This window comes from Anoplopoma fimbria, chromosome 6 (genome assembly GCF_027596085.1).
Source record: "Anoplopoma fimbria isolate UVic2021 breed Golden Eagle Sablefish chromosome 6, Afim_UVic_2022, whole genome shotgun sequence".
NCBI lineage: Eukaryota > Metazoa > Chordata > Actinopteri > Perciformes > Anoplopomatidae > Anoplopoma > Anoplopoma fimbria.
Window position 1 is genome coordinate 13,298,979 of NC_072454.1, and position 27,272 is coordinate 13,326,250.

Here is a 27,272-nt window from a genome sequence, read left to right on the forward strand (position 1 = left end):
AAAACAGTCCGGTCCTGGGAAAAGATAAGGGCGTGGATTCAGGGTGCAGGTGGAGGGAGGGATAAGATCTGATAGGATCAATGTGGAAAGAGGAAGATAGTCACGGTCTGTCTGTCTGTCTGTCTCTGTGGACGAAGTGTTGTGGACTATACGTGTCCGGAGGAGGACAGTGGGTCAGTCTGGGATCAGAGGAAAGGGAGTGTGTGGTTGTTCCTCAGTCATCAAGCATTTCCACACCGGCTGCTCTTCACTGCGGGCCTGTCTGTGTGTAAAATATGAGTCAGACAACCAATGGCTTGGACTGAGTGCTCAGACGTGGAGCACCTCCATACTGTAGTCCTCTGTCTCTGTGTACTGGGAGGAGTTTGTGTCGGACAGGGTCGGCGCCAGAGCTTCCTTGTTCTCCAGACTCGGCTCCATGAGGGGCGGCTTCTCCAGCGCCAGCTTTTTACACGTGTCTGGCCGGTTCTGGACGTATATGACCCGGTTGTAAGCCTTCAGTCTCTTCCATAGATGGATGTAGACTTTGCACTGGACGTACATGAACACCAGTCCACCCGTAAAGCCGATGGCCACCACCACCAGTTTGGTCCAGAAAGGCCATTCAAGGAGTCCTGAGGAACAGACAGAAAAGAAACATGTGCACCAGTCAAACACAGACCAGAAAGGAAATAATGCAAAACAAATGCAAACCAGTTGGAAAATAATTGCATTTTAGTGTTACTTCTGCATGAATGCGATAAAGTTTCCTGATTTCTCAGATATTCAATTAACATGGTTTTGAATATATTTGTAGATTGATTTTCCAGGAAATGCAACTCATTACATTTATCCACAATGTAACATAAAACTACATATACTGTGATAGAGGATTTATGCATGTTAGCAACTACTATTAAGAACAGTCTGCACTTGCAACTAAATTGAAATAAGTGGAATGTAAGTGTTCATTGTGTAATCATCTCTCCCATGCAGTTTTTAAGTCTGCAAACTGTAAAGCAACATGAATAAAAACAAAATAAGGGCCCCGGGGTGGCCCCTCATTTCCTGTCATCTCTCATTGTTTCGGTCCATTCAAGGCATCAAAATGCCAACTAAAACAATTACATATAAAAAAACCTAAAAAATTACACTACAGCAGGCTTTTAAAATAGTAATTTGTAGTAAATTTGCTAAACTGTGCCAAAACATTTCTATGCTTCTTGAGGCAGTTGCAGTTTGTCTGCAAATTGCAAAAACCCTGAAACGTGCACATTTTTTAACAAGCTGTAGTGCTAAAAGGCATAAAAGGGATCTTCAAAAAAAAAAAAAAACAAGGAGAAAACAAAAATAGTCACAGCTGTTATTTTCATGTTGGCTGTAATATAACAGATAGTTTGAGATTTTAAGGCAAAAAAGGGTCCACAATTTAATAACTAAATCCTAACCTTGATGATAGAATAAATATATGGAATGAAATACAAAAATGTTTCATATAATTTGAAGAATACCAATTCAAACAAAGTGAACATAGTAAAATCAGTCAGGTCTTAACTATGATTATTTAACTTTAGAGAGATTAACGTGTTGTTTGTTGTGTGAGAATATTACATCGAGGTTTCTTTTAAACCACAAAAGTATAACACGAAAAATAAATCACAGCATGTTCCTCGAGTCGGTGTCGGTCCGCATTCATTAGGTTGGAACATTCAGTGAAATTGTGTGTATAAATATATTTTAGGCTTTAAGGCAGACAAGGGAAGGAAAGGGAAGGGCAGTGCAGTTGGAAGAGAACCAGACAAAGCTGACACAAAAGCTGACGGGGAAAACACAATTTGAAAGCCAAAGGGCCAAAGTTGAAATGTTTACCTGGGATTCTTCCGGCTGCATGAGTAAAGAAAAGTGTAAATATCATGTATTACCAAAGACACCAAAACAGATAGATAGAAATGCGCAGAAATTGAAAGAAAAGTCAGATATTACAGTTGGATGTAACTCATCATGCAATCATAAACATTAGAGCCGCTTCACAGATCAGAGTAGACAATAGAAAACATTTAAAGTCATATTAGATTTTACTAATCTTTGCAAGAAAAAATTGAGAGAAAAACATAACCGTGTCTCTGTGTGACTTGGCAGAGGACAAACAGGACTGGTGAGGAGCTATTTGGCATCACCATGGTGATTGAACCTGACAGCCCATGGGGACTCTAACAAGTCTGAATCATCAGGTCGGGCTAAACAGGCACAGCCTGCTCTTCCATCTGTACGCTGTCTCAGAAGCACCAAATATGCCAGAGAGGAGTGAGCGGCAGCAGACGTGGTGCCAGCGGATGATGCAACAGCTCATCGTTAAAGCAGCCGTCTCCAATTTTAGCCCCGAAAATGGGAGCAGGGCGCTCCGTCAATCAATCCGTCCGTAACTCAGTGCTGCTGACCACTTTTGAGAAGGATGAGAAGGATGTAAGAAGCAGCTAAGGCTCTAGGGGCTGCTAAAGGAGACGATTAACTCCTAGTCACGTTTTCCTCTTACTTTAACGCCTTACTGACCACTGGCTTTAACCCTCTACAGTCAGCAGCCGGTTAGCTCACTATTTTACATGTTATATTTGTTCAATTCGGCACAGCTGTTGTGTCCAGTCATTAAGTTATTAAGTAATTTTCTGTGGCGCACCCACCCACCCACACACACACACACACACACACAAACACACACAAGCACAAAGACATCGAAAAACACACACTTACATACGTAATTATCGTTGTTAGGGCCTTTTGTTGACAAGATTTATCACTGAAGTGACTTTCAACTTGTAATTTTAATTCACACCACGCACACAAAACCCGATCAAACTCCCTCGAAGAAGTTAAGACTGAACTAAAACCACCTCACTGTGCAATAATAACCTCACTCTGAAATTCTTAATCTTAAAATTGGATCTTTTAATGATAGATGTAAAGATCTACTTTTAAAATCTCTTTTATTTTAACTCTGAACTTTTATTGACTACAGGTCTGAAATCAAAGCGAACTGAATTGAAGTGAAATTCTAAAAATACGAACAGACAGAAAATAATCTCTAAGAATCTCAGCACACCCGTCTACACATTTGTTCGTGCCTTTGATGCCAAGTGAATTACGCCCACATATATATTCCAGTTTTAGAGGACATTTCACACTATTTGAACTCAATACTCACGCTGCTGAAATAACACTACACTTATGCAGATCTTTCAGTAAATACTGTACATGAATGATTTGGAGACAGTAGACTAATGTGGATGAATGGATGATATCTAACCGCACTACATCCAACACAAACAACAACGTTATGTAAATGTATGTTTGTGTGTGCGTCCGAGTCGGTGCTGACCTTGTTTGATTTCCTCCGCTGTCCTGTCGATGAGGACGTAGAGCGACCACACCACGCAGGTGATGGCGATGACATGGAAGGTGACCGAACACATGATCTTCCTTCTCTCGCTCGCCGTCATCTGTAGCTTCTCCCACTGCGGCAGAGGACAGGAGAGGACAGAGGAAGGACATTTGAGGTGGTCAACTATACATTCACACGCAAAGACCGGAGCTTTAAAAACACACACTCAACACTTTAAGGCAATCAAACTGTTGGCTCTCTGTTCTGGAGCAGAAGTATTTGATGGAGAGCGTTCAGCTTCTGTGATTATGATGCAATACATGCCGTTTCTTGGCAACGCGAGTAAAACACAGAGGCCAGCTACCTTTTCTGTCATTGGCTTCACAATACATGATCAGGAACCGAGCCCAGCGTTATGAGGAAAACACAAAATACGATGCCAGCACCATCAGATCAGCTCTGTAAATAAGCTGTATAGCCTCTCAACATCCAAAAATGCATTCCTTTGGTTGCAGGGTCACTTTGACGAGAAGCGGTCGTTGCAGTGTGAGAAGAAACCGAGCGTCCTATGATAAACAACTTCAATGTTCACAGTGGCATACAGAAGCTATTAACAGCTGAGCATTTGTTTAAGGCCCTTTGTGCAGCTAATGAAGGGTGGAGGATTTTTAATTAGTGTCCTTCTATCTCCAGGCCACAGCGATTGATAAGAGCCGTTAATGGGAGTGCACTATCTCTGCCTCCTCCCCCTCCTCCCCGACAAGTTCCACTTATGAAAACCGCTTCAAAGCTCAGTGTCATGGTTGCGTTATCCGTGTGACGGATTGGAGGCAGCTTTTGGCATTTTTCTGCTTCACATCGACAGAGTGATGTGAGCTAAGTTGGGACACTTGGAGCTGCGGTGACCTGATTTTAACAGCTGAGGCTGAACTAATGAATGAGTGCATTAATTGACTTCATACTAATATGAACACATACAAACTGAGTCTTACCTTGCGCAGTGGTTTGAGCTTGGTCTCCATGATGAACTCATATTTACAGAGCTCACAGCAGCGAGTGTCGGAGCTCTTGATCCACTGCTGCAGACAGGACTGGTGGACGAAGCGCAGGCTTCCCGTGCAGTGGCATGGTGTGATCAGAGGACTCTCGTCATCCCCTTCACAGTGACAAATCCTACAGGAGCCAAAGAAAACAGTCAACACTGAGCTAGGAGGCAAGACGGCTGTAATAGGAGGAAGACAGGGGAGAGGAAAGATCCAAAAGAGAAAAGTTGGCAGGCAAAGCTGACATATTTCCCTGAACTCCAGGAAACTTGAGTTTTGGAAGATATGTCAGCAGACTTGTAGCATTCTCTAGTAGTAAATATAAAAAGACAAGGTGTTGTCTTTTTGCTCATTTATTCCTCACTTGCCACTGATATAGGAAAGCGAGACAGGTGGGAACATTATTTCACAAATATTGCGACGCTGAACGCAGAACACAATCCATGTCCCACATGAATAAACTCAATCAAGTCTAACTCATTTGATTCAAAGCACTTCATTTGCAAATCAAAATGACATTTTCAGAAAATAACCTCCTGTGTTCTTGCAACGTCGCAGCACAAAATAGATCACAGCAATTTGAATCTCAGATACTCTGCAGTTGTAGCAGTGAAGAAATGATACAAGTTGCCTGTAATGATCTGTTCCTATGAAATTGGATATTATTCACTGTTCACTTTATAAAAGTGAATATTGCTACAATATTTTTTCACACACTCAATGTTTTGGTTGCTTTGATCTAGTTTGCATTTGTACTATTTATACTATTCAGGCCTTTTTTACATAACTTTTAGCCAATTATGTATTTATTTTCATATATATATATATATATATAGTATATATATATATATAGACCACTCTGATGCATGCTAAAGTTTTCATCATTTGCAGCATGTGGTGTACAGGTTTAACTTTTTTTCTTGGTCTATGACTGATGCGGTTGCAGTGGGTTGGTGTTTTAGGTTTTGGTGTATAACTCTGTATGTATACACTTGTTACATACAGTACCACTGCGTACTACTTACTCATCATGTACACCCTGACAACTGCAAAAATACCTTCTGGGGTCACTGCAATACACCTTTTTCTTCTCAGATCTGGTAATTGTTGCAATGCTACTGCATCTAATTGCATTTACTTTAACATGTGACAGCTGTACATGTTAGGAAAAAACATCATATTTTAACATCAAACCCAAGCGGTCCCCGGCTCCCCCTCAAGTTCACATATTGGACACTGACACTGAGGTTGGAGGGCAGGAGCTATTGGTCACCCACATTAAGGAAGAGTGCTTTAGTCTAACGCTTTGATAGATGCGAGAATCCAGACTTTGTATGTACTTCACCAGTAGGCCAGATACAGTCAATATCATACGTACACACACAACTTGCAGGAAGCACAAACTAAAGTCATTATGATCTCAGGATTTAATGTCAGGACATTGCCCTTTTTGCAGCCGTTCAGACCAGGGCCTCCAGGGAAAATCTGCTATTGCTTTTTCCAGGGAAATACAACTACAACAAGCTGCACAAGGGAGTGCTCAAGCAGTTATTTCAACATCAACTTAAAGTCCACTTTTTCTACCCATTTCTAGGAGCAGATGCATAAACTAGGAAAGGCGTCTAGTGTGTTTTCCCCTGAGTGAGACGCAGAGACCAGTGGCTCTTCTCTCTGGGAGAGAATCAACAAGTAAACAATCGCATCAAAAGAAGGTGGAGAGGGAGAAGAGAGCAGGTTGTTCCAACGGGTTTGTCTTTATCCCGGTTCAGGGGAGGATAAGGACACATGATAAAGACACGCAACCCCCACATGTTGAGAAAGTGAGGGAGCAAGATAACGTCTATTTGCAGACTACACCGATCCGGCCAAAGCCTTATAAGATTAAAAGACAAAGTGAACAAAGGAGGATAAAAATAGGTCATTTTAACAGGTTTCTCAAAAGAGGAGGTGGAGGAGGTGGAGGGAGTGGAATGAGGAGCGAGGGATTAAGGGATAGGGGGCCTCCCCTATCCCTTAATCTTAATTAAGATGTCCCCCTTAACATCTCTAGAAGAGGTCTTTTTTCTATTGGTTGTGGCTGAGCTGCTTTGTTTGTGTGATTTTTGCTGTTTGGATCACAAGATGATGAACTGCAGATTCTCTTCCCACACATAATGTTGTGTACTCCTCTTTCCAAAAAAAGCAGAAACCAGCCCGAGGACCTGGACTATCTCGGTGCTCATATCAAGGGTTGGCACTTGCTGAAATGGATTTGATAAATTATTCAAATGTTACTGTGAATTTTTTTAAAACATAGGAGAGCATAACAACAGAGAAATCCCACTTCCACATGGAATCATGGTGGAAATAAAGTGATCAGTAAACAACATGAGTGGAAGAGGACTCATCTTGAGCTGAGGATTTTAGGTTTCATTCTAGATGTCTGCTAGATTTTCTGTAAACTGCTGCAAAACACACTTTAAAAGATAGAGATCTCACAAATGGAGCAAACAAACCAAATTCAGCCAGTCAAAGTGAGGTGTGCTTCATCGGTACATTTAACAGAATAATCCCAAACAGCTAAATTTACTGCATCAGTGTCGGCAGCAGCACATTCCAAGCACTGTTAGGCATGGGAGGGATGTTAAAATTAAATTTGCATCACTTGAGCAGCCAGAGCACACCCTGTTTAACAGTGATTTTTAAGATGACAGAGGCCCCATTACAGTTTGTCAGCATTAAAATATGGAAAGCAAAACAGAATGGGGAAGTCACAAGCACCACAATCTGAGAGGGAAACAGCTCGGCAGCATTACGGCCCTGGGGAGACATTCACTTTCTTCCTGTTCACTCTTGTTTGCTTCCTCGTACTTCTCCTGTGGCAATCATCGGATCTTTGCACTCTTCACTACCTCAATGTGTTGCTTTAAGATCCCCTTCCTCCAGCTATTCATGCTCTGCCCTGGACCTGAAATGTTTATTCATTTTTTTCCCGAATAATTTTTCGACACCATCCATTTTTATTTTTTTGCATTTCTGCTAAACATATTTTGATGGGGGAGGTATGGGGCAGAGTGTGACATCTGAGGCGTTTTGTTCTCTACTGTTCTCAGACTGTTCTCAGTCCGAAGCGGTTAGGCTCTACTGTAAAGCCATTTCCCCTTTGACTCCTTTCCCCTCTCTGCACGCCTCAATAAGTTACTTGTCTCAACATCTGGGGCCATGCTTGCCTTAAAAGAGAGGATTTCATTTCCTGAGAAACTACTTTTAGGAAAAAGGTTAAGGAATAACATAGATTCTAGTGGTTTAAATTATAAGACGTAAAAGCTTAAAGGTACTCTGTGGATATTTTGAATACCAGCAGGTTTATGGAACCATGTTTTTTTCCCCGTTCTGTTTGTAACTGGTGCTCTACTAATACGTGCACAAGGACCAGAGAGGATTTTAATGCAAATGAGCAGAGCGTGCAAGCCTTAAAACACCAACAGGAAGGAAAGAAACGAAGCAAGATGCAAGAGCTGGAGAAGCTAAGAAAAATAAGACTGACTGCAATAATTATAATTTACTTCAAAGGTTGGCCATGTTTATCAAATGACAGAGGGGTTAAATGACACCCGGCTTATGCTCTTCTGCTGATTGACAGATGTGGCAGTAAAAGGCGGGTAAGAAGACAACTACAAGCCACAAATAAGTAATGCAGGTTTTTTAAATATTTAAAGAAAGCAGCTTTGGAAATATTTAAGAGGAAGGAAATGCATGAAATGCATTTGTCAGGATACACATAAGGTGTTTTTATGAGAAACTGTAAATGTAAACATGTTTGTACCTTCACGTTTCTCTACAAGGTGACATTTCTGATAAGAGTAAGACTTCTGATCATTAATTTAAAAAAGTTGTCAATAAAAGAGCTAGCTAATAATTAACATGCCATTCCTTTGTTCAAAACAACCACACACACACACACACACACACACACACACACACACACACACACACACACACACACACACACACACACACACACACACACACACACACACACACACACACACACACACACACACACACACACACACACACAGCACTCTGAGCTCACACTTCAAGCCACCTGACAGAAAGCTTCCACGATGTGTTTGTTTGTGTGAAAGTACGAAGGCTATTTGAAGCCAATAATCTGTCTCCTGATCTCTGAATTTGTCACCTTGCCAATTCTAAGCTCAGGTTTCTCTCTTGGTCCGCAGCTGACGTACTGTTTTAAGACGAATAATCTGAAACGGACTACATGCACAGACCACAGTTGAGGGGGACAAAAAAAAACGAGACGGACACATATAATTGACATTCCTTTGTCCTTAAGACTCAACTCTCACCAATCTAGTGAACAGCTGCCAGGTGGAGTATTGACAGAAGTTCTCTACGTGATCTATGTAGGGCTTAAATTTTATTTCTTGGCAACTAAGTAACATCTACCGCTACCCGGGCTGATCTGTAGGGGCCAAACAGTCATGACCTGGTCTGTTATTACATATCACTCACAATCTGTCCGTCCTGGCTCTGCTTATCAGATTGCACACAGACAGTCATGTGAAAAGATGACGACCCTGTTGAACCAATCAGGCGGACTCTGGTTCAAAGTCTATTTCTGTGCACCGTCTGCTTCTGTTTCACTACTTCTGACACAAACACACACGTCGTTCCCAAATACAATTACGTTTTCTACCCTGACCTCTGCCCTTCTATCTTTTCCTGCACGTTGTCGTTGCCCCCTATTCCTGCCTCTACTGCAAAGATTAAAGCTTACAGACAAAATCAATCATCAATTTTCGCAGCCTAAAACACGTTAATGCCTCATCGATCTAGTAACACTGAAAAATAATTTTAATAAACAACAGTTTGACAGCACTGCGAAAATTATGCACACCCTTGAGACAACTGTGAAGTAAAATGAAATGATAAGAAATGGAATGAAGATATATTTCTGTTCCAGACACTTGAGGGGTTGAATCAGTACAGATTATAGTGTTGCAGTGTGTGTAGACTTAAGCATCTACGTGTCGGGTTCTCCTGATTAACAGCTCTACTCTGAGCAGGGATTTTGAGCACTAATGTTTCTAAGGTGTAAGATATTTGGTAGGTAGTTATACTACAGGATGAGAAGCTTCCACTACTCCACAGGGCTCTGGGGTTCACTTCCACGTTACGGCACAGGGATAGTCTACAAAGTCACAGGAGGGGTGGGTGTGGATTACACCATCCAGACAGTCACCCACCTGCACCAGTCTCCAGAAAGTGAATAAGGTGACAGTGGCCCTGTTTTCTCTGACAAAGGGGAGGGGCAGCAGTCCAAGTCGGCATCCTCATCCATTAAGCACAGGGGGGCTAAGAGGGCTCCACTCCCAGCCACGGTGACTGTTTTTGGGGTGGCCAGCTGGCCCGTCTTCCTTGAAGCTGTACTGAGTCGGTCCTCCTCGAACACGTCGTCATCTCCCAGTAGATCATCAACAGGGAACCCTGACTCACTGCCTTCCAGCAGGACGCTGGAGGACTTGGTGATGTGGAGGTGGGAGGCGTAGCTGCCCAGCTCGGAGCACTGCAGGCTGGCCGAGGTGGAGGATCGAGAGAAGGGGAGGAGGACACGGAGGACGTTGGCGCTCTGACCGTGATGTGGGTGGAGGTGGGAGTTGGAAAGAGGAGGAGCAGAAGCGATGATGGAAGGGTCAGATGGAAGATAATTAGCGGGAGGGTTGCCCAACATGTCTTTGTAGTTGTTGGTGAAGGCAGGGACGAGGTGGGGGTGGGGGCATGTTGAGAAGGTCGGATTTGGGATCTGGTGTGTGGGTGCAGCGGCCAGCTTGCCGTTGAGTGTGTGCGCCCTTCGATCCGAACCGGCTGGCTGAGTGGGCTCGGGCTTCAGCTCCAGTTCTCCCTCGGAGCAGGTGCGGTCTATAAAGTGCAGACCGCGACAAAGGCTGTCCACACGTTGGCCCACGTCATTCAGGGACACGGAAAACCTGAGCGCCCCGCTGGGGTGGATGTTGACGGAGGAAGGGCGCAGCAGGGAAAGCCAGTCTCGTTGTTTGGCATGTTTAGAGGCTGGTAGGGCGTTTGTGCAGAGGGTGGTCACTGAAATACCTCCAGAACCTTGACAGGTTTTTCCGTTTGAATTCAACAGGACCACTGCAGTCTGCTTCTGATAGTCCTGAACCTGACTGCTGGTGTGAAAAGTGATTGTGCATGTGTGTTTATGAACGAGGATTGTGATTGAAGACAGTGGTAAGGGACAGCAGGAGAAGGAATGAGAAAAGACAAAAAAGATAAATGGAAAAGGACATCATGCATTTGAAAACAAAGGAACTTAGAAAAATGAGATAGAAATTTCAGGGTTTTCAATTTTGATTCTGCATGAAAAAAAACAAACAAAGGTTGACCCGTCTTACTATAAAATCTAATTTTACAGCAGTTAACACGCAACCAAAGCTACTTCACAGAGTGACAGTGAATTTACTCAAGGGTATACTTCACCCACGGATTAGGTTCTTCAGCAGTAAAGGACTGACAAATAGATTTAATTAATTGTGTTCATATCAGTGAAATGAGGTGGTTTGTACCTGCAGATGTCCTGGCTGGAGGGGGAAACTGAGGTCCTTGAGAAACTGCATGGAGCGTTGACTGAAGTCGGGCTCCCTGCCTGAGGAACAAAGCAAACATATAACTAAATAAATAAAAAGTGTAATATTCAACAGACAGGATTAAATCATATTCCCTGAGTTGCCAGGTAAGGTCCTGTGTGTGGTGAGAATCATCAGCGTGTGAATCTGATCTTTATAGAAAGAGTAAATTCTTGTCACGCACCAGTGCACTTGATGATAAAAAGGAAAAAAAAAAACACAATACTGGCAGCTAATCTGTCTGATTAAAGTATGGCCGGGCAAAATCTGTGCGTCACAGAGCAGTCGAAACACCAGGCTGCTACGGAGCGAAGCGCTCAGGAGACAGACCGTGAGACAGAGGGAGAGTTATGAAGAATGAGGTGCTGAGAGAGGCACAGCTGTAGGACGTGAGGCTGCAGACTTGTTCAGACTCCACAGAGAATTTTGAACAGATGCACCTGCAGGAACAGGGATAATACCTTCAGCATTATCTATTGTGGTTTTCATTAATATCCATGTTACACAAATGGGGTGAGGACAACTTAAGATGGTTTAAAAGGAATCTTCTGGTTTATTGAAACTATTTAAACCAAACCATTAAACCATGAATGTATTTCTAAGAATAACAAACACACAAAAAATACAATTTTTGCCCTTTTTCGAAATTTATAGAAAAATATCTTCGAAATGTATTATCATTTATACTGTACTATCTTACACATATGCTGGTGTAACCTCTCATAGACCGACACCGAACAAATCCAAATTAGATAGCAAAGGAATCACAGACACTTGAGGTCACTGCAAGACTGCTGTGCGCACTGCATACACTGCTCCACTGTTTTGCAGTTTGAGCATTGATAGAAGGATGTGGCAACTCGTAGTGTTTTTGTAGAGGTTCCTCAGTTAAAGAGTTTCAATTTCTGGAAAAACTAAAGAATTTTAGAGTATTGATCAGCTCTTAGTAGTCTTATAACCTCATCTCTTTTTTTTTCAAGAAAACTACTTCATTCAGTTTCCACTCACAGTTACTCCTGGATCCCATCCACCAGTCTTTATGCTAGGCTAATTCTACTTTTATATCAAGAATGTAGACAAGAGAGTGGTATCAATCTTCTCATCTTACTCTCAACAAGAACGCAAACTATTCCTTTAACAACGTGTCCACAGTGTGACAGCCTACATAGTGTGGAGGGATGGTAAACAACAGGATCAGTGTTTAGGTTGCTAACATAAAGATACGGGGGGCCTGGTTATTCAATAAGAAACTAATTACCTATTGATTTCATTTCTAACTAAGGGGAAATTTATGGCTCATGGCCTGACACCAGTCAATAGAAAATTCAATATTCAGCTTTGCCCTTTGGTCTGTTTTTCTGAACAGTGCAGCTTCTCTTTTCACAAAGATTCTGACTCTCTCTTTTCTATTGTCCTTATTTAATAGTTCATCCAAGGTTGCTTTAAATGTCTCTTTAATATTTAATTTTATTAACATGTTTTGAATAGCTAACATCCAAGGCTGCTGTTTGGGGCGGCTCCTGTTGCAGGCGTCTGGAATATAAATTGTGAAATAACCAGACAACTCTGAGAAGTGTGTGGGATAGAAAAAGATCAGATCAAAGCAAAAACACACATTATTATAGCACCCATCACTATATTTAACTACACGCTGATTCAGCTCTAAGATGCTGAGCTAAAGCATCATCTTACTGAAAAGTGGTAGATCATGTTTACACTAATGACAGTGGATGGTACCTTTGTTCCTTATTTTAATCTTCAACATAATGTTCCAGTGCCGTGTTGCCTCTGTTAATCATTCATGTTGTCATCTCGTGCGAGTTGGCAAATAGATAACTAGCTTGGTCTCTGAGCAGATGCAAACAGCTGTGGGATGATAACAGAGTCAAGATAGTAATGATTTGATTAACTTCCTAACGGCCATTACGACTATCCAGACATCTGCTCTCTCCTAACTGCTCTCTCTTATGACTAGGACCTTTGATAAGCAAATGAGTGCCAGCATGTAATGGAGAACTAAAACCCTTGTGTCGTGATATCTCAACCACTGATGAACAATTGTGTCAAGTGGCCACATTTTACTCTAGAAACTTTGAAAACACATACACACTTTAATTGATCCACTCAGCTCATGTTCCATTCTGTTCTTTGGCTCTGATGTGTTAATTAGACATAATCCAACCTCAAAACATACTGTAATGAATCCTTGTTTATTGTGCTTGGAAACAGTCTCTCAAGTCATTATCATAACTACTTATTTAACCTCTCTCCTTAAGCACTCCCTATCTCCACACACACTTCCTCCACACATTAATCATCCTCTATTACACTTTTTGTGTCTTTACTTCTATCTCTTATTTCTCTATTATCACATCTGCTATTACATCAGCCTTCATTCTTCTTTTAACTTCTCCATCTGTACCTTGAGAGAACTATAGCCTCTCATTGTCTAGCCACAGGGGCCTTTCAAAGAATAATGTCAAAAAATCTAACAGGCACAATGATTCAGTGCCTCCCAGTCAGAAGCTTCCAACAGGCCGGAAAAATCGTTGTACAGGATAAGTGAATGGGCCTGACGTTTTCAGGATGCCAAAAGAAATGCAACAGATAAGCATCAGAATTTATTGCTGACCTTGAAAACAGTACAAAACCATCCCATGGTGTCAAAATCCACTTATCCTCATCAACATTATTTTATAGATATTTTCTTCATAAAAAAACACTTTGTTTGACAAAACCATCCAAATTCAAGGTTCACTCACTAGCTTTTCCTTTGACCAGATCACGGTCTTTATCAGTGTCCAGAGGTTGTTTAGTAGTGATGGAACTATTGACACGAATGAGGTTAACATTGTATTATAGAAACAGTACAGGCCTTGAGGACTGTTTTGTTTCCAAGGTCAATAATTAACTTTTAACTTCTGTTGTCAAATGTTTTTCTGGAAGCTTTAATGTTAAAGTGCTTGATGGAATTCTCTAATAGCTGTAGAGCTGACATGATCGGCCGATTTATTGTTAACTCATTCTACATTAAACGAATAAGCAACATTTTTGCAAATTAGTTTGATTAATTTTTAAAGCAATCTTTTAAGCCAAAATGCAAAACATTTCCTTGTTCCAGCTTCTCCAATGTGAGACGATATCCCTAAATAGCTGACAACCAGATGTTTGGCTGACTATCAAAAGCAGCCCACGGAGCATTCGGTCGCTGCTTTGTGTCTTTACGAGGACTGTAATAGTTTAATTCCTTCCCAAACAGCGTAGGAGGCATTGCACACTGTGCTAAAGAGACAAACAGCGACAGCTAAGCCTTCTGACCTCACAGAGTGGAAAATCTACTCCTGCCAAATCACCGGGCAACCCTCCGGCTGCGAAGGCTTTCCGAGCAGTTTTTTTTATATATTCTACACTGACCATTCCTTCATTTAACAAAAAATGCTGATTATTTGCCCTCAACTACACCTTTTATTCCACAAATCTCCAGACAGCAATAGCTCGATAAAAGACACCTTTCGAATACATGAATCAATGAACAAACAAATACACAGCAGGTGAGAAATAATTAGTTTTTTTGCTTTCATATTCTCCAATACATTCATATCTAAGACTATATACCTTAATCCCCCACAGTGACAAGCGCACTGATGGAGGCAATATCATCTTTATGAAAGAATTTACCCTCCGGCTAAATGCTGCAGCTTGTTTTCCTGTTAGTATCTCTCTGTCCTGGTGTGTCTCATGGCAGGTATTCCAGCGAGTTTTGGAAGTAACTGGAGAGTGGAGGTTTTTCTGAGTCATCCTTAAAGAGGACAACGCTGTTTGATTAAAGAATACACCAACAGTTCAGTGACCCTCTACACAAAAAAGGGACCATAAGTATCCTGCCAGGTTATCAGTATAAAACTAGAGCGGGCGCTTTGACGGGATGAACAAATTCTTTGGATGTTTGAGCTCTCACATACAAAATCATCCAGACTGTATTGTGTGCCAAGCCAGAGATGTTATGAAATATTCCTCTCGGGCTGATGCTGTGGTTATTTATGTAGAGAGATATCTTTTTAAGTAGGTCAACGATTGGATACAAGCACATTCGTTTTATATTTGATCTGACATGAGCTAGTGATTTGGCTTGAATCTGTGCCATGTGAAGCAACGCAGGGTTTGTTTTGGAGTCTTTATTTTGAGTCTGGCTGCAGCTCATGTGAAAACGAATGAAAAACAAACACGCGTCAATCTAGATCATTCATTAAGCGGTCATCAGCAGTGGCACACGAGTAAAGCAACTCATGGTCTAACTAGCTGTACATTTTAACAAAAAACTGCCTTTATTTCTTTCATTTTATGGAGCTTTGCAACATAAATTATTATATTATATTCTTTCAGCAACAAAGGAACGTTTGAGTCACTGCCAGAAATATAAAAATCTTCCATCTCATCTTGCCAATACTGAAGATAGTGGAAACTGCATACATGCATAAAATAATCTTCTGATGTCTCTCAGATCATATTCTGATTAAAGCAGCTTATTGGGAGAGTGGTTTCAGTAAGGAGGAAATGTAAAACTATAACAGTCAGTTTAAGTTGGTCTAGAAACTGGTCTAGAAATTCCAACCAGCAACCTTTCCAGTTACAGGCTGACTCAGTCTCTTAACCGTTGAGATTCCCAGTAGACTTGTCTGTACAGAAAACAATTATAAAACTGATTTGAAACCTGCCAGTCAGTGGTATTTCCCTTTAGGAATAAGCAGGAAACACCAGCTGGCAGGCAGACTGCTGGTCATTAATTAAAGCTGTCAAACTTAAGAGCCTTGTTCGTACTTTATGTTTATCCTTTAAACACATTTGTCAAAGGAATGGCGGTCTATAGGACATTCAATGACAATGCACCATGTCCAGAAATGGCTAACTGTATAAATTCACCCTTCTATTTACGCATAATATACCTGGCACTTCGATCTCTTGGCCATCTCATATGTGGGCGTTTTTTGTATGTGTAGAAAGCAAGTGCAACAAGAGAAATTTCTATCATCCAGACTTTTCAGATGTGACTAAACCCTCAATCATTACCATCACATATTCAGTCTGGTTTGAACAATAAAACGGAATATATAAATGTTTGAAATAACCAAGCCGCTCTGCAAGACCCATATCTGAGCCACACAAGGCATGTTTGAATTGATCAGTTTCAGCTATTTTAAGCCTCATCAAACTATCCTATAACAGCAGCCCCAAACTGACACTGCTGTTTATATAGACACCAAACAAAACCATGTTGGAAACCATGAAACAAATTGTTTGACATTTTGGGAAATATTTGCTTTCTTTCTGAGAGTTTGAAACCACTCTTGACCACGTTTGATACATTTAAAAACGCAGCTAGTCTGGCTCTTTTCAAAAAGGTAACTGTCTGAAGATCACTGACTAGTTAACATATTGAAGTGAATTATGAGTTTAATCAATAAATCAATAACAATTAGTGAGTCAGTTTATGTAAAGTGTTTGTTTTACTAAGCCATAGCAGCTCTCTAGAATAAGAGCGGCACATGTCTACATAAACACTATATTTATGTTGAACCTTAGCTGTGGCCATGGACATTTATTGCTGGTATCTTCGTCTCTCAGGTGCAATAACTTCCATCTCACTCACGTAATAACAGTGACTGGCTTGGATCAAACTTTATTGCAGGAGCGCTCCCCTGTTGATGAAGTGACCTTGACGTCTGTTAGCACAAGTAAAGGGTTTATCCTGTAAGAAGCTCAGGTGAACAAGGATTGAAACCCTGGAGTCAGGTTCAATGCAGGACGTAGGTTTGTTCGAGGGAGCGAAGACGAGGAGGGAGGGAGGAAGGGGAGAAAAAGAGAAAGACAAGCGTCACAGAGAAACATCTTGTCTGACAGAGTGAGCTGAGGAGCTGAGGTGTAAAGCCACGTCTGCTCTCTGGAGGATGATCAGAGGGGAAGCTCTGATTGAGGTGATGTGAGAGGAGCAGGTCATCCATCAGCTACTCTCACTCCACTGCATGTCTGTCTGTTTGTCCTGACAATCTCCGTCTTCCTCCACAGCTCACCTCACCACCGCCCTCATGTCTTCTCTGTGAGGTGGAGGAAGGCGATACATCATTCAATCAGCTTTTTTCCCCCATTTGTGTGTGCTTTGCTCACCTTTGATATATTGCTGGACCTGCTTGCAGAATGACCCAGAGGCTTTTCATTCTGTAAAAGAGAAGAAGGGAGAAAAAGTTAAATTCAGAAACAGAAAACAGATGCTGTTCAATCTGCACACGCATCCTGCACAATCAGAACTCACATATGCCCCATGTTTACTATCTGTATTACACTTAATTTGTAATGCGCGAGTGCTGTATTTGATCATTTGAAACAGAACAGACATTCACAGGAAATGTTACTTTTCACAAGATACAAGACAGAGAGTCCATGTGTGTAGTACACCCAGCTGCTTGGAGCTAAATGCTAATATTAGCATGCTCATATGCTCACAATGACAATTGCAAATTTGCTGATGTTTAGCAGTAATTTATGTTCGCCATGCTCACCAGCTTATATTAGCGTAATATCATGCTAAGATTTGCTAACTAACATCAAACACAAAGTGCAGCGGAGGCTTGAATGCCAGTAGTTGTGCAGGTATTTTAACCTGATGATGGCAAAATGAAAAGTTAAGGGATCACCAAAGTTATTACAATCCATCCTGAGGGGAACATGGATGTCCTCTTGACTACATTAATATCTGAAACAAGTTTCATTCCAGTCAATTTATTACTTGACATATTTCAGTCTGGACCAAAGTGGTGGACCGACCAACACACCAACATTGCCAGCCCTACATTCATGCTGCTAGCATAGATAAACTAACAATGACAAGCAGATTGAAGTAATAATACAAAGGTATTTTATGGTGTAAATCGGGTATTATGAATGAAGAAATCTTGTTACAGGCTATTGCGGGAATAGGAAGGACTGATTCGAGTTTGTGCTTGAACGAACACAGCAAAGCTACACGTCTCTGCAGCTGAGCCAGAGCTGTTTGGCATCTTGAGTTAATCAAGTTTTTCTGGCGCAAGACTAAAGAGGAAAAGCCGATTACATAACGCATCTGTCCAAACTCCATATCAAATGGTGTCACAATATTTCTATCATTACCCAGGGAACGAAGCAAGCCAACTTCACACAGTCAAGTTTTGTTCTGAGGCGGTTAATGATCCTCGATTCCCGCTCAGTGTTCGCTGCTTGCTTCTGACACGCAGATAAACAGCCATTGGGGTGTTATACTGCATTCAGTGTTGGTATTAAAGCCTTGGCTCCTTAATGACGATTAATCAATCATGGTTACATAATGCTGAGTTCACACCGGGTCTGACAGGGCTATGGTGCTTTGGACATGAACAAATCTTTCTAAAGGCAAATCAGCTCTATTAAGTTGACACATACAGTAGAAGCGTGCCCAGATTAAACTGTTCGGGGCATGTATAAAAATGTCCTCCAAGCTCTTATAAACACACACAGCAGACCAAACAGGGCAGTATTATTATACAACAGGAGTCACAGAAATCAATCAGTATGTCTTTGCAGGAAAAACACAAACTGATCCAATATTTCAAGTGTGTTGATTGGTTTGTGATAATGTATTAAGTTCAATTTAATTAAATGTAACAAGATACGAGATTGGGAGCATTTCAAGCTCTCAACGGCTCTCAACATTGAGAAGGCTTCCTAGTTAACGGTTTTAACAGCACTAAAAGTGCAAACAATGGCAAAAGTGCTGACTTAGCTAACAGTGTTTACCTGAGGGGAAACCGGAGGGTGGGTTCTACGCTTCTGTGATAACACTGTCGGTTGGGAAACACTTACACGCCCTAACAGGCACTAATGAATACTAACATGCATTAAAGTCACGCACAGCCGGCCTGGCTATCTCAACAGCAGCTCGGAAAGGTTCTTTAAAAATTGTTAAAGAAGGTTTAATTCTGTTGGAAACAAATTTTAATATTCTTATTCTAAAACGTTTATTGGAACTCAGTAAAAGAAAGAAATGATCCAATAAGGAGGAGATATTGTAGTGAACCTGGAACTTTTGGGGACCCTGGCAGTCTGGGGCCAGTAGATCATCTAGCCTTGCAGAGGAGGACACCTGACACATGAAGACTAGCTTACAAACTATCCCTCTCTCTCACACACACACACAGAATTTGTTTGTGTGGAAATCTTGACCCTGAGAACTTTCCACATGATGTCAAGAAGCTGAAGCAGCTTAAGTGTTACCTCTGCCACCCTTGCCCAAACAGGAAGTGAATTAACCTTGCCACCAGAAACTCCCTAACTATGAGTCTAGACACACACGCTAACACACAGACACACACACACGCTAACACACACAAACATGCACACACATACGGACACACACACACACACACACACACACACACACACACACACACACACACACCATACCACTAAGAGACTACCCGACGTGCTACCAATTCCAAATTACTTAAACTCTTCATTCGTGTCCTCGCTGTGACTAGTTGCCATGGTGATAGAGGACCACTGCGCGTGCCTCTCCATCACACTCTGCTTTTCCCTGCTTACTTCTATCTCCATCCTTATTTTCCTCCCATCTCACTTCAGTCTTGAGGACATTTAAACACAAGATTCACATACACACACACACACACACCAAACACATACACACAAACCTTCCCAGCCATGCTGATAAAACAACAATTTGGATATAGTTTCTAAGATCCAACTAGTGTTTGCATTAAAAGATACAAATTCCTTTAAACTACTGTTAAACCATCTGGTTTTACTGGGAGAAAAGGGTTATGTATTTGCGGTCAGTGCAGAAAGTATAATTAAACACACATCAGTCATCCCTCGCATCTCACTTCTAATACTCCTACAGCCAACTAGTCACAGAGCAACAGCAACAGTTTTCCATTATCTGATAAGGCAAAGAGCTGACATTTTATCAGAAGAAAAACAAAATTCTAAATAAACATCTACATACAATTTCCTGTCACTTTGATAAAACTTAAATGCCAACTGTAAGTGTGTGGCTGTTATCTTCAATCTCAAACTGTATTCATCTTCTCTTTTAATCTGGTAACGCATTTCCTGACTGATGCAATGACACATACTGAAGGCTCGGACTCACATGCAAAAGTACAGCACTGAGGACAGAAAATGCTTTAAAAATGGCCTTTACATGAGTGGTTCTGCAGATATAACTCTACTGCACTAGTGGATTAAAGTAAAGAAGCTCTCCTCCATCTCCATGTCATTACTTATTCAATGCCTTCAACAATGTCATAAAATGATAAATAAAGCTCTCAATGGGTGCAATTTGTGCAGTATATCAATTGTCAGTTTGCCGAAGAGGACACAAATTCAGTTAGTTTTTTTTGACGGATGGGGGTAACAGATCTTTGACGATCCCTGCACTTAATCCTTCCATCTTGACCAAAAAATGAAGTAACAAGCAGTTATTTCTCAGACAGAGGGTTTCTGGGAAATAACAAGGCCACAAATGGACCGATGACTTTCATAGACAGCAGTGATTAGAGTAGGGAGAATGCAGACAAATGACAAAAGATGAAGAGTGTCCTCTCTTTCTAACCCCATTAAAAAAAAAAAAAATGCTCTCAAACTGTGTGACTTGTACCAGCTCTGGGAGTCACCTTCACTGCCGCCATGACTGTAGACTAAAAGGGGCCTTATTCTCTGGGCTCATGCATAATTCTGATAAAGAAGGGTTCAGGTTTCACACGCCACTGTGTCAGTCTTTCTCCACCTCCTCTGTGGGTCTGTTTGCAGTCCCAGCCTTTGATAACACAACTTTCAGACTGGACTCTGAAGACTCAAGGCTTGTGAGAAAATGAAGCTCAAGAGACTAGGACAGAAGAGGAGAGGTCATATTCAGAGGGATCGCTGCGTCTTTCAGCGCTCTGTTCTCGGCCCACAGGGAGGAGGGCTCAGCTTGCTCTATGCAAAAATCTTAAAAAGATAAAAACCTTTGCGAAAAGATGCATTTCAAAGAGGCAGGGTAAAATTCACAAAGTTTCTATCCTCAACACAACTCTTTCAATATTGGAGTTCAATACCACATCGGAGCAGTCTTTGATGAAGATGTCACAGATCGGGCAGTAGCTTATATGGAGCGGATGCACAGGCTAGAGCAAAGTTGTTTAATCAAGCAGAAATACCAAATATTTTCTGGTTCCAGCTTCTTAAATGTAAAGACATGTTGCCTTTTTCTGTTGAACATCACTGTAAATTTAATATCTCTTGGTTGTGGACTTTTTGTTGGACAATATATATATATTTTTTTTAAATAAGTAGATGGATAAATTGATAGTAAAAACAAGTATTTGTTGCATCCCTAAAACATGTCGTCTCAAAATTCATGTGTCTTGGGACAGCTTAGATATATCTACAACTACACAATATTTGGATGTGCAACCAACAATTATTTTGATTACAGATTGATGTTACTTTCTTAATCAATTCATGATTTAGTTTACAGAAACTAGTAAAAATGATTCATTATTTGCCATAGCCAAATATGATATATTGTCATAGTTTGTTTTCTCCAACCAACGGGCCTAATTCCAAAGATTTCCAGCTTACTATCATATGTGATGAAGACAGCATCAAATCCTCACATTGAAGAATGTTGCCAATTGATTAATACATTTTCTGTCCATTGACTAATCGTTGCAGTGATTCATATATATATATCTTTTAATACATGTAAACACTTAATGCAACCACAAAGAGAAAATATGATTTTTCAATAATACTGCTGAAGAACATAGAACAGGACGGTAAATGTCTCTTTTTTTAATGAGAAACACTAAAGGACTGAATTTTGCAATCAGATTCTTCTCCCTGATTTCTGCACCACTTCACACCAGCGTCACGCCAGAGGCAGAGCATAAAGATAAGTTTGTGTTTGAGGTCAGCAGCTTCCCAGAATTCAAACCTGAAACCTTCCGACCGCGAGGCTGCTTACTGCACTATCTGAACAGTTTCTGACATGAAATGGAATTTCACACCATAGGTCAGGGTCACAAATGAGAGCTACTAGTCAATTTGCAGCCCTTTATCTTGTACGTTTTTTGGTCATAAGGGATTGAGACAGCTTTAAAACAACAGCTGTGGTGGAGATGTTTGTGGGAAAAAAATGTATCTTACAAATGAAACATCCAGTTTTTAATACTTTTGTTACTGCTTATGCATCAGATATTGTGAATGTATTTGTACTTTTGAAATGTTTTTGTTGTATCCATTTTCCTAAACTGACTTCATCTACTTCGACTTATCTGGCCTGGACATCTGCTCACCAGTGAAGAAATAGTGACAGCGATTGACATACATGTAGAAATAGTAACGTCACAAGAGTTGTTTTTCTAGCTGTGAATAAACAACTTTAGAGCTCCTTTACAACAAGCCTTTTAGCTTGTAATTATTTTCTGTTCAGACATGTAGAAAGCCAACATTTCCGCCTGTAATACTCTGACCACTTGTAGATGCATCATCACTATAAACATACAATACTACAATAGAAAGGGCATTAACCTAAAGTCACTACAGCAACATAATTCACTAATTAATACCTTCATCTTCCTCTGCCCCAGAGCCAACCATAGACTACATGCAGCTCCACAACCTACTGTTACAACAAACAACCTGTTTCCAGACAATAATGGAATCACACAGAGGTAGAAACTGTGCTTTTGGACTGATAATTGGCGGCATGTGTGAAAGCATCTTCTTTCAGGATGCAAGGAGGCAGAAAGTTGTTTTCTGGACAATAAAGGCATTTTACCAGATGTCTTGGATAATGGCCTTCATCCCATACAATGTTAAAAAAATGGCACCTCTGTACAAGAAATGCAAGATATATCTCTACTGAGCTCTAAAACATATTTAAGGTGATGGGTTTTCATACATTAGAAAGCTCCTTGCTGTGTCCCAAACACTGACCGAGAGTTGTTGAATGTGGCAGTTACTCTGTTGAAAAAGAGACAAGGAATTCACTTCATAATCTCCGGCTAAAAATAGCTAACGTCGTAACAAGACTAAGAGGGAGCGACTGAGAGACTGTAGGAAAATAGAGACGGAGCAAGAGACATACTGCAAAGTAACAGACAGAGGAGCCAAATGAATGATAGATATCAGACAGCGGTAATGAGGTGACTGTCGAAGGAATTTAATCAGTAAAATTAATGGACATGGGTTTGCGTGTGTGTCTCTCTTTGTGCCTTATTTGTTATTTCTCTGTAAATTCATTACAATTTCAAATGACCTCTGCAAGCTGCTTCATTCTTCATTCAACAGAAGTGGTGTCATTTCTTAGTTAACACAGTTCAATGTCCAGCAGCTTACCTACACCTCCGTCTTTGACAGCTTAAACAACACAGCATTCCTAATTTATACTATAGTACATTAGAACATTTGCCACCCACTGTTACACACTGAAAAGGTGTCTCTATTTCTATGAAAAATAAGTAAACATGTAATGTGTTGTGGTAGTATTTAAAAAGGTAGAATTTATACAACTGAAACGTTAGAAATAAGGCTACTCCCTGCCTTTAGAGCAGCTGGCAGTCCTACATGGGCATGTAAAAAGTGTTTTGAATGCAATAAAGCCTTGAAAATATATATTAATAGATAAACGTCAAGTCTTTATTCAAAGGAGCAAGAAGAATTTGACACAGACATGTGCAAGTAAACTCCTTTAACTAATTGATTATAGAACTGGATTGTATATCTATATGCTACAGAAGAATACCATTTGTTCAATGTTTGATTGTATTTGTTTGAAATAAATAAACCTAACTTTTAGGAAAATCCCATCACACTGTGAGGGAAGTATGCTCTCCTTAAGTTATAAAGTAGATGAGGAAGGTCAACTTCATGTCAGCTTTTATTAAACAGATTTACACTGCACACCAGATTTCACTTTCAGACTGCTTGCAGCATTTTGTTTGGTCTGATGTGAGTAGAACACAAAGTTATGCATGGATGCACTCGTGCATCTCAGCTGTCAATGTCACTCTTAAATGAGCACCATGATAAAAATGGCTATGAAAAGGACTTCAGCGGAAACAACAGCATGCCAAAGCAGACAACCATAACCATCTTGTCTCCAGTTAAACACCATGAAGCTTTAGATAATCAGACGTTAGACTGACAGGTGAGGGAGTAAAGCTTGTGGATCTGCAGGTATGACAGAAAGCCTGTGGCAGACTGCTCAAGGCGATGTTTACATCTGAATAGCTTTCACTGAAATAAATGGCATCAGCATACCATGATTTGCTTAGGGCTGATCATTCTGCCAAATGCAGATCTAAAAACGAGGCCATCCTGCTTTTATTTTATTTTTAAATGCACAAGTTGCTGCAGAATAGCCAACACACAATTTCCCTCACAGACAGAGATAACAGATTCCTCCACATAGTCTCAGCTCCTCAGAGAAATCTCTCTCAAATCACATAAATTTAATGCCAGCAATGTCAAGTGGGCCATTTTCAAACACTCTTAACAGTCTGAAAATACAGCTGCGGCATGCACAAAAATGCACACAGACATTTTTGAGTAAACATTGCATTGCGTAGCTCCTCCCCCCTCAGAGGTCACAGACATACATCCTTGTAGCAAAAGCAATATCAAACATCCCGACAAAGAATCCCTTCAGGAGAGCAGGTTGGCCTTCATGTGGTTTCCTACCTCTGTAAATGTCCAGCGGGAGGAAATGCAGGAGTGGGCAGCTGGGCAGGAGAGCAGATGAGAAATCTTAACTATGCACAGCATCGACAACCACAGGAGAGCTAGGCTGACCACAGACGTCTAACCGGACCTAGAAGAACTGTGTCTCGCATAACAGAGATGTCAAGCACTTTAGAGAGTTTAGGTTCCAAAAAGGCTATCGTCTTACTTGAGGTTGTATTCTTTTTACATGTTACGCATTAGCTAGACAGAAACTACAGCCTCACACAGTGTTAGCCTCCAGCATCTGTGTGTGCGTGTGTGTGTGTGCGTGTGCGTGTGCATGTGTTTTTCTGCATGTATCATAAAACCACATCAAACTGAGATGTCATGTAAAGTGAGACTGCAGAGGAGACAACCCCACACTCTGTGTGTTTGTGCACAAATCTACTGCGCTTGTGTGTGAATGAGCATGTCTGTCCGCTCTCTTCTGGACAGGATGTGAGCTTGTGGTTTTCCTCCTCCTCCTCCTCCTCCTCCTCCTCCTCCTCTCTCCCCCTCATCTTTCTTTATCTCGGTCATAATTACATCAGTGTGTCCAAACAGGATATGAGAGAAAAGAAGACAGTGACCATCAAATTCAGTGCAGGACCATGTGGACGGTAGACTATTCTTGCTGTGCCTCTAGTAAGGCTATATGAAACAATTGTAGATGCAATACCAGAGTATAAACCAACAATAATGAGAGCTACAGTAAGAAAGTACCAGAGGATCATGAAGGAAAAGTGGAATATGACATTAACAGTAGGGAATTGCTTTATAAAGAGAGCAAGAGATCCAAAGACGTGGGGGAGTATTTTTGTGACTCACATTTCCTCATTAGCTGCAATGGGGGTCAGGCCCTTCCCCATGACACAAGTCATTATTTATGACTTGTGTGAAATAGTCAAGCTCCAGATAATTAGTTCAGCGCAGTGTATCTGAATTAGCTCCGTTGTTAGTGTGTGAACCATCAGTTCCCTTGTGGATATAATCCTTCAATAACAGGCTTAAAGAAACAAAGAAATGCGTACAGATGGGCCAAGAGGTCCATTCAGCAAAGACAAGAGAGGAAGGGGTGAATTACTGACCAATATTAATATCAAGTGATAAAAAACACCAATACAGTAGTACTTCATTTAAGAAGGAACTCACAGTCCATAACAGCTTCCTGATATCTAGCAGCAGCTGCTTAGAGAAGCACCCACTGGGGATAACACCCAGTTTGAAGTGTTACAATTGAAAAACAAGTAAATAACAAATAAGTTGAAAAAAATATATCAAAAAAGTCTGAAGTGCTGAATAATAACTGCATGAGTTCTCCTTACTAACACGCTGTTCAATGTGCTCGGTGGTTTTGAAAGCAAGCAAGATGATGAGGAAAACAACGCTGTTAACGGTGGTGCTATGTGGGCTTGTGGTAAAATGATGAGTGAAACTATCAAAGTGCTGCAGGAAAACCATACACCACAAACTCCTGTGTGCACGACAAACTCTGCCGTGCTGTGCTGTCCTCTCCTCTCGTCTCCTCTCCTGCCTTAGCTAATTCTGCCTTTTCTTCCTTCCTCTTCCTCATTTCTCCCCCTGTCCCCTCCTCCTCCCCCCCTCCAACAGGTTTTAAGCTGTGCCACGACATGTGACTGACTGCATTAATCTCCCCCTCCCTCCCCCCCAGCTGCAGATTTGACACAAAGCTCTATGATTTGGTGCATCGGTAGATGATGTGATATGCTAAGCGATAGATGGGGAAAAATATATTTATGTCAGGTCACTCTGCCACTGAGGCCTTAAGTGTTTGTGAAGAGTTCATTTGTGCACCTATTGGCAGCTATCACACACTTTAAAGAGAAGACTGCTGCCTCTCTTGAGCCTTTCACACCATCGGTAGGGTTGGGTGCCAGAGCACATGAGCACAGAGAAAATAGAAAAAACTAAGGATGACAGAGCAGAGGGGTTACTGAGTTCATGTGGGCTGAATCCTACCAGATATGGCAGCACACAGATAGCCCGAAGAGATTATTGCACAAAACAATGATTGTTTTAAAAAAGGAGACGACTATGTTTGCAGTAAAGTCAATATAACAATCCTCATGGGACATTCAACTTCATGAGTCATGTACAGTATTTCTGTGCACCCCCACTCATCCTGAACAAAGGGCAGAGGCACCAGAGAAAGTGGGTCAACCTTTCACACTGAAGCGGTGGCAGATGCTCCTCTGAACCGCACAAACAAACATGTATAGCACTGTCATGCATGCACGCCCAGGCACATGTACCGACTCTAAAAAACTATATACAGGGTTCAGAGTCCTCGATAGATAACGCTGAATACACCAAGACACACGCTGATATGAAAGAAGTGCAAAACAAACGTAACGTAAACACAATCACAACCCCAGACGTTACTGTGATATCGCCACTTCTGCTCGACTGGATGGAGAGACGGACCATTTCCAC

The 27,272-nt window shown here is 41.2% G+C and overlaps 1 protein-coding gene across 2 annotated transcripts in view; it reads right to left on the minus strand.

Moving 5' to 3' along the window:
* Positions 1 to 309: 309 nt before the first annotated feature.
* marchf8 (membrane-associated ring finger (C3HC4) 8) overlaps positions 310 to 27,272 on the minus strand; it is a 67,341-nt gene continuing 40,378 nt past the window's right edge. Inside the window, exons 3-9 of one of the 2 annotated variants that reach the window (XM_054599764.1) lie at positions 17,208 to 17,258; positions 10,986 to 11,065; positions 9,648 to 10,589; positions 4,348 to 4,528; positions 3,353 to 3,488; positions 1,849 to 1,863; positions 310 to 614 (exon numbers count right to left, since the gene is read on the minus strand). In XM_054599764.1, the coding sequence (XP_054455739.1) occupies positions 310 to 614; positions 1,849 to 1,863; positions 3,353 to 3,488; positions 4,348 to 4,528; positions 9,648 to 10,589; positions 10,986 to 11,065; positions 17,208 to 17,258 (1,710 nt within the window). The remainder of the gene's footprint in view (positions 615 to 1,848; positions 1,864 to 3,352; positions 3,489 to 4,347; positions 4,529 to 9,647; positions 10,590 to 10,985; positions 11,066 to 17,207; positions 17,259 to 27,272) is intronic. The other variant, XM_054599765.1, reaches the window with a different exon arrangement.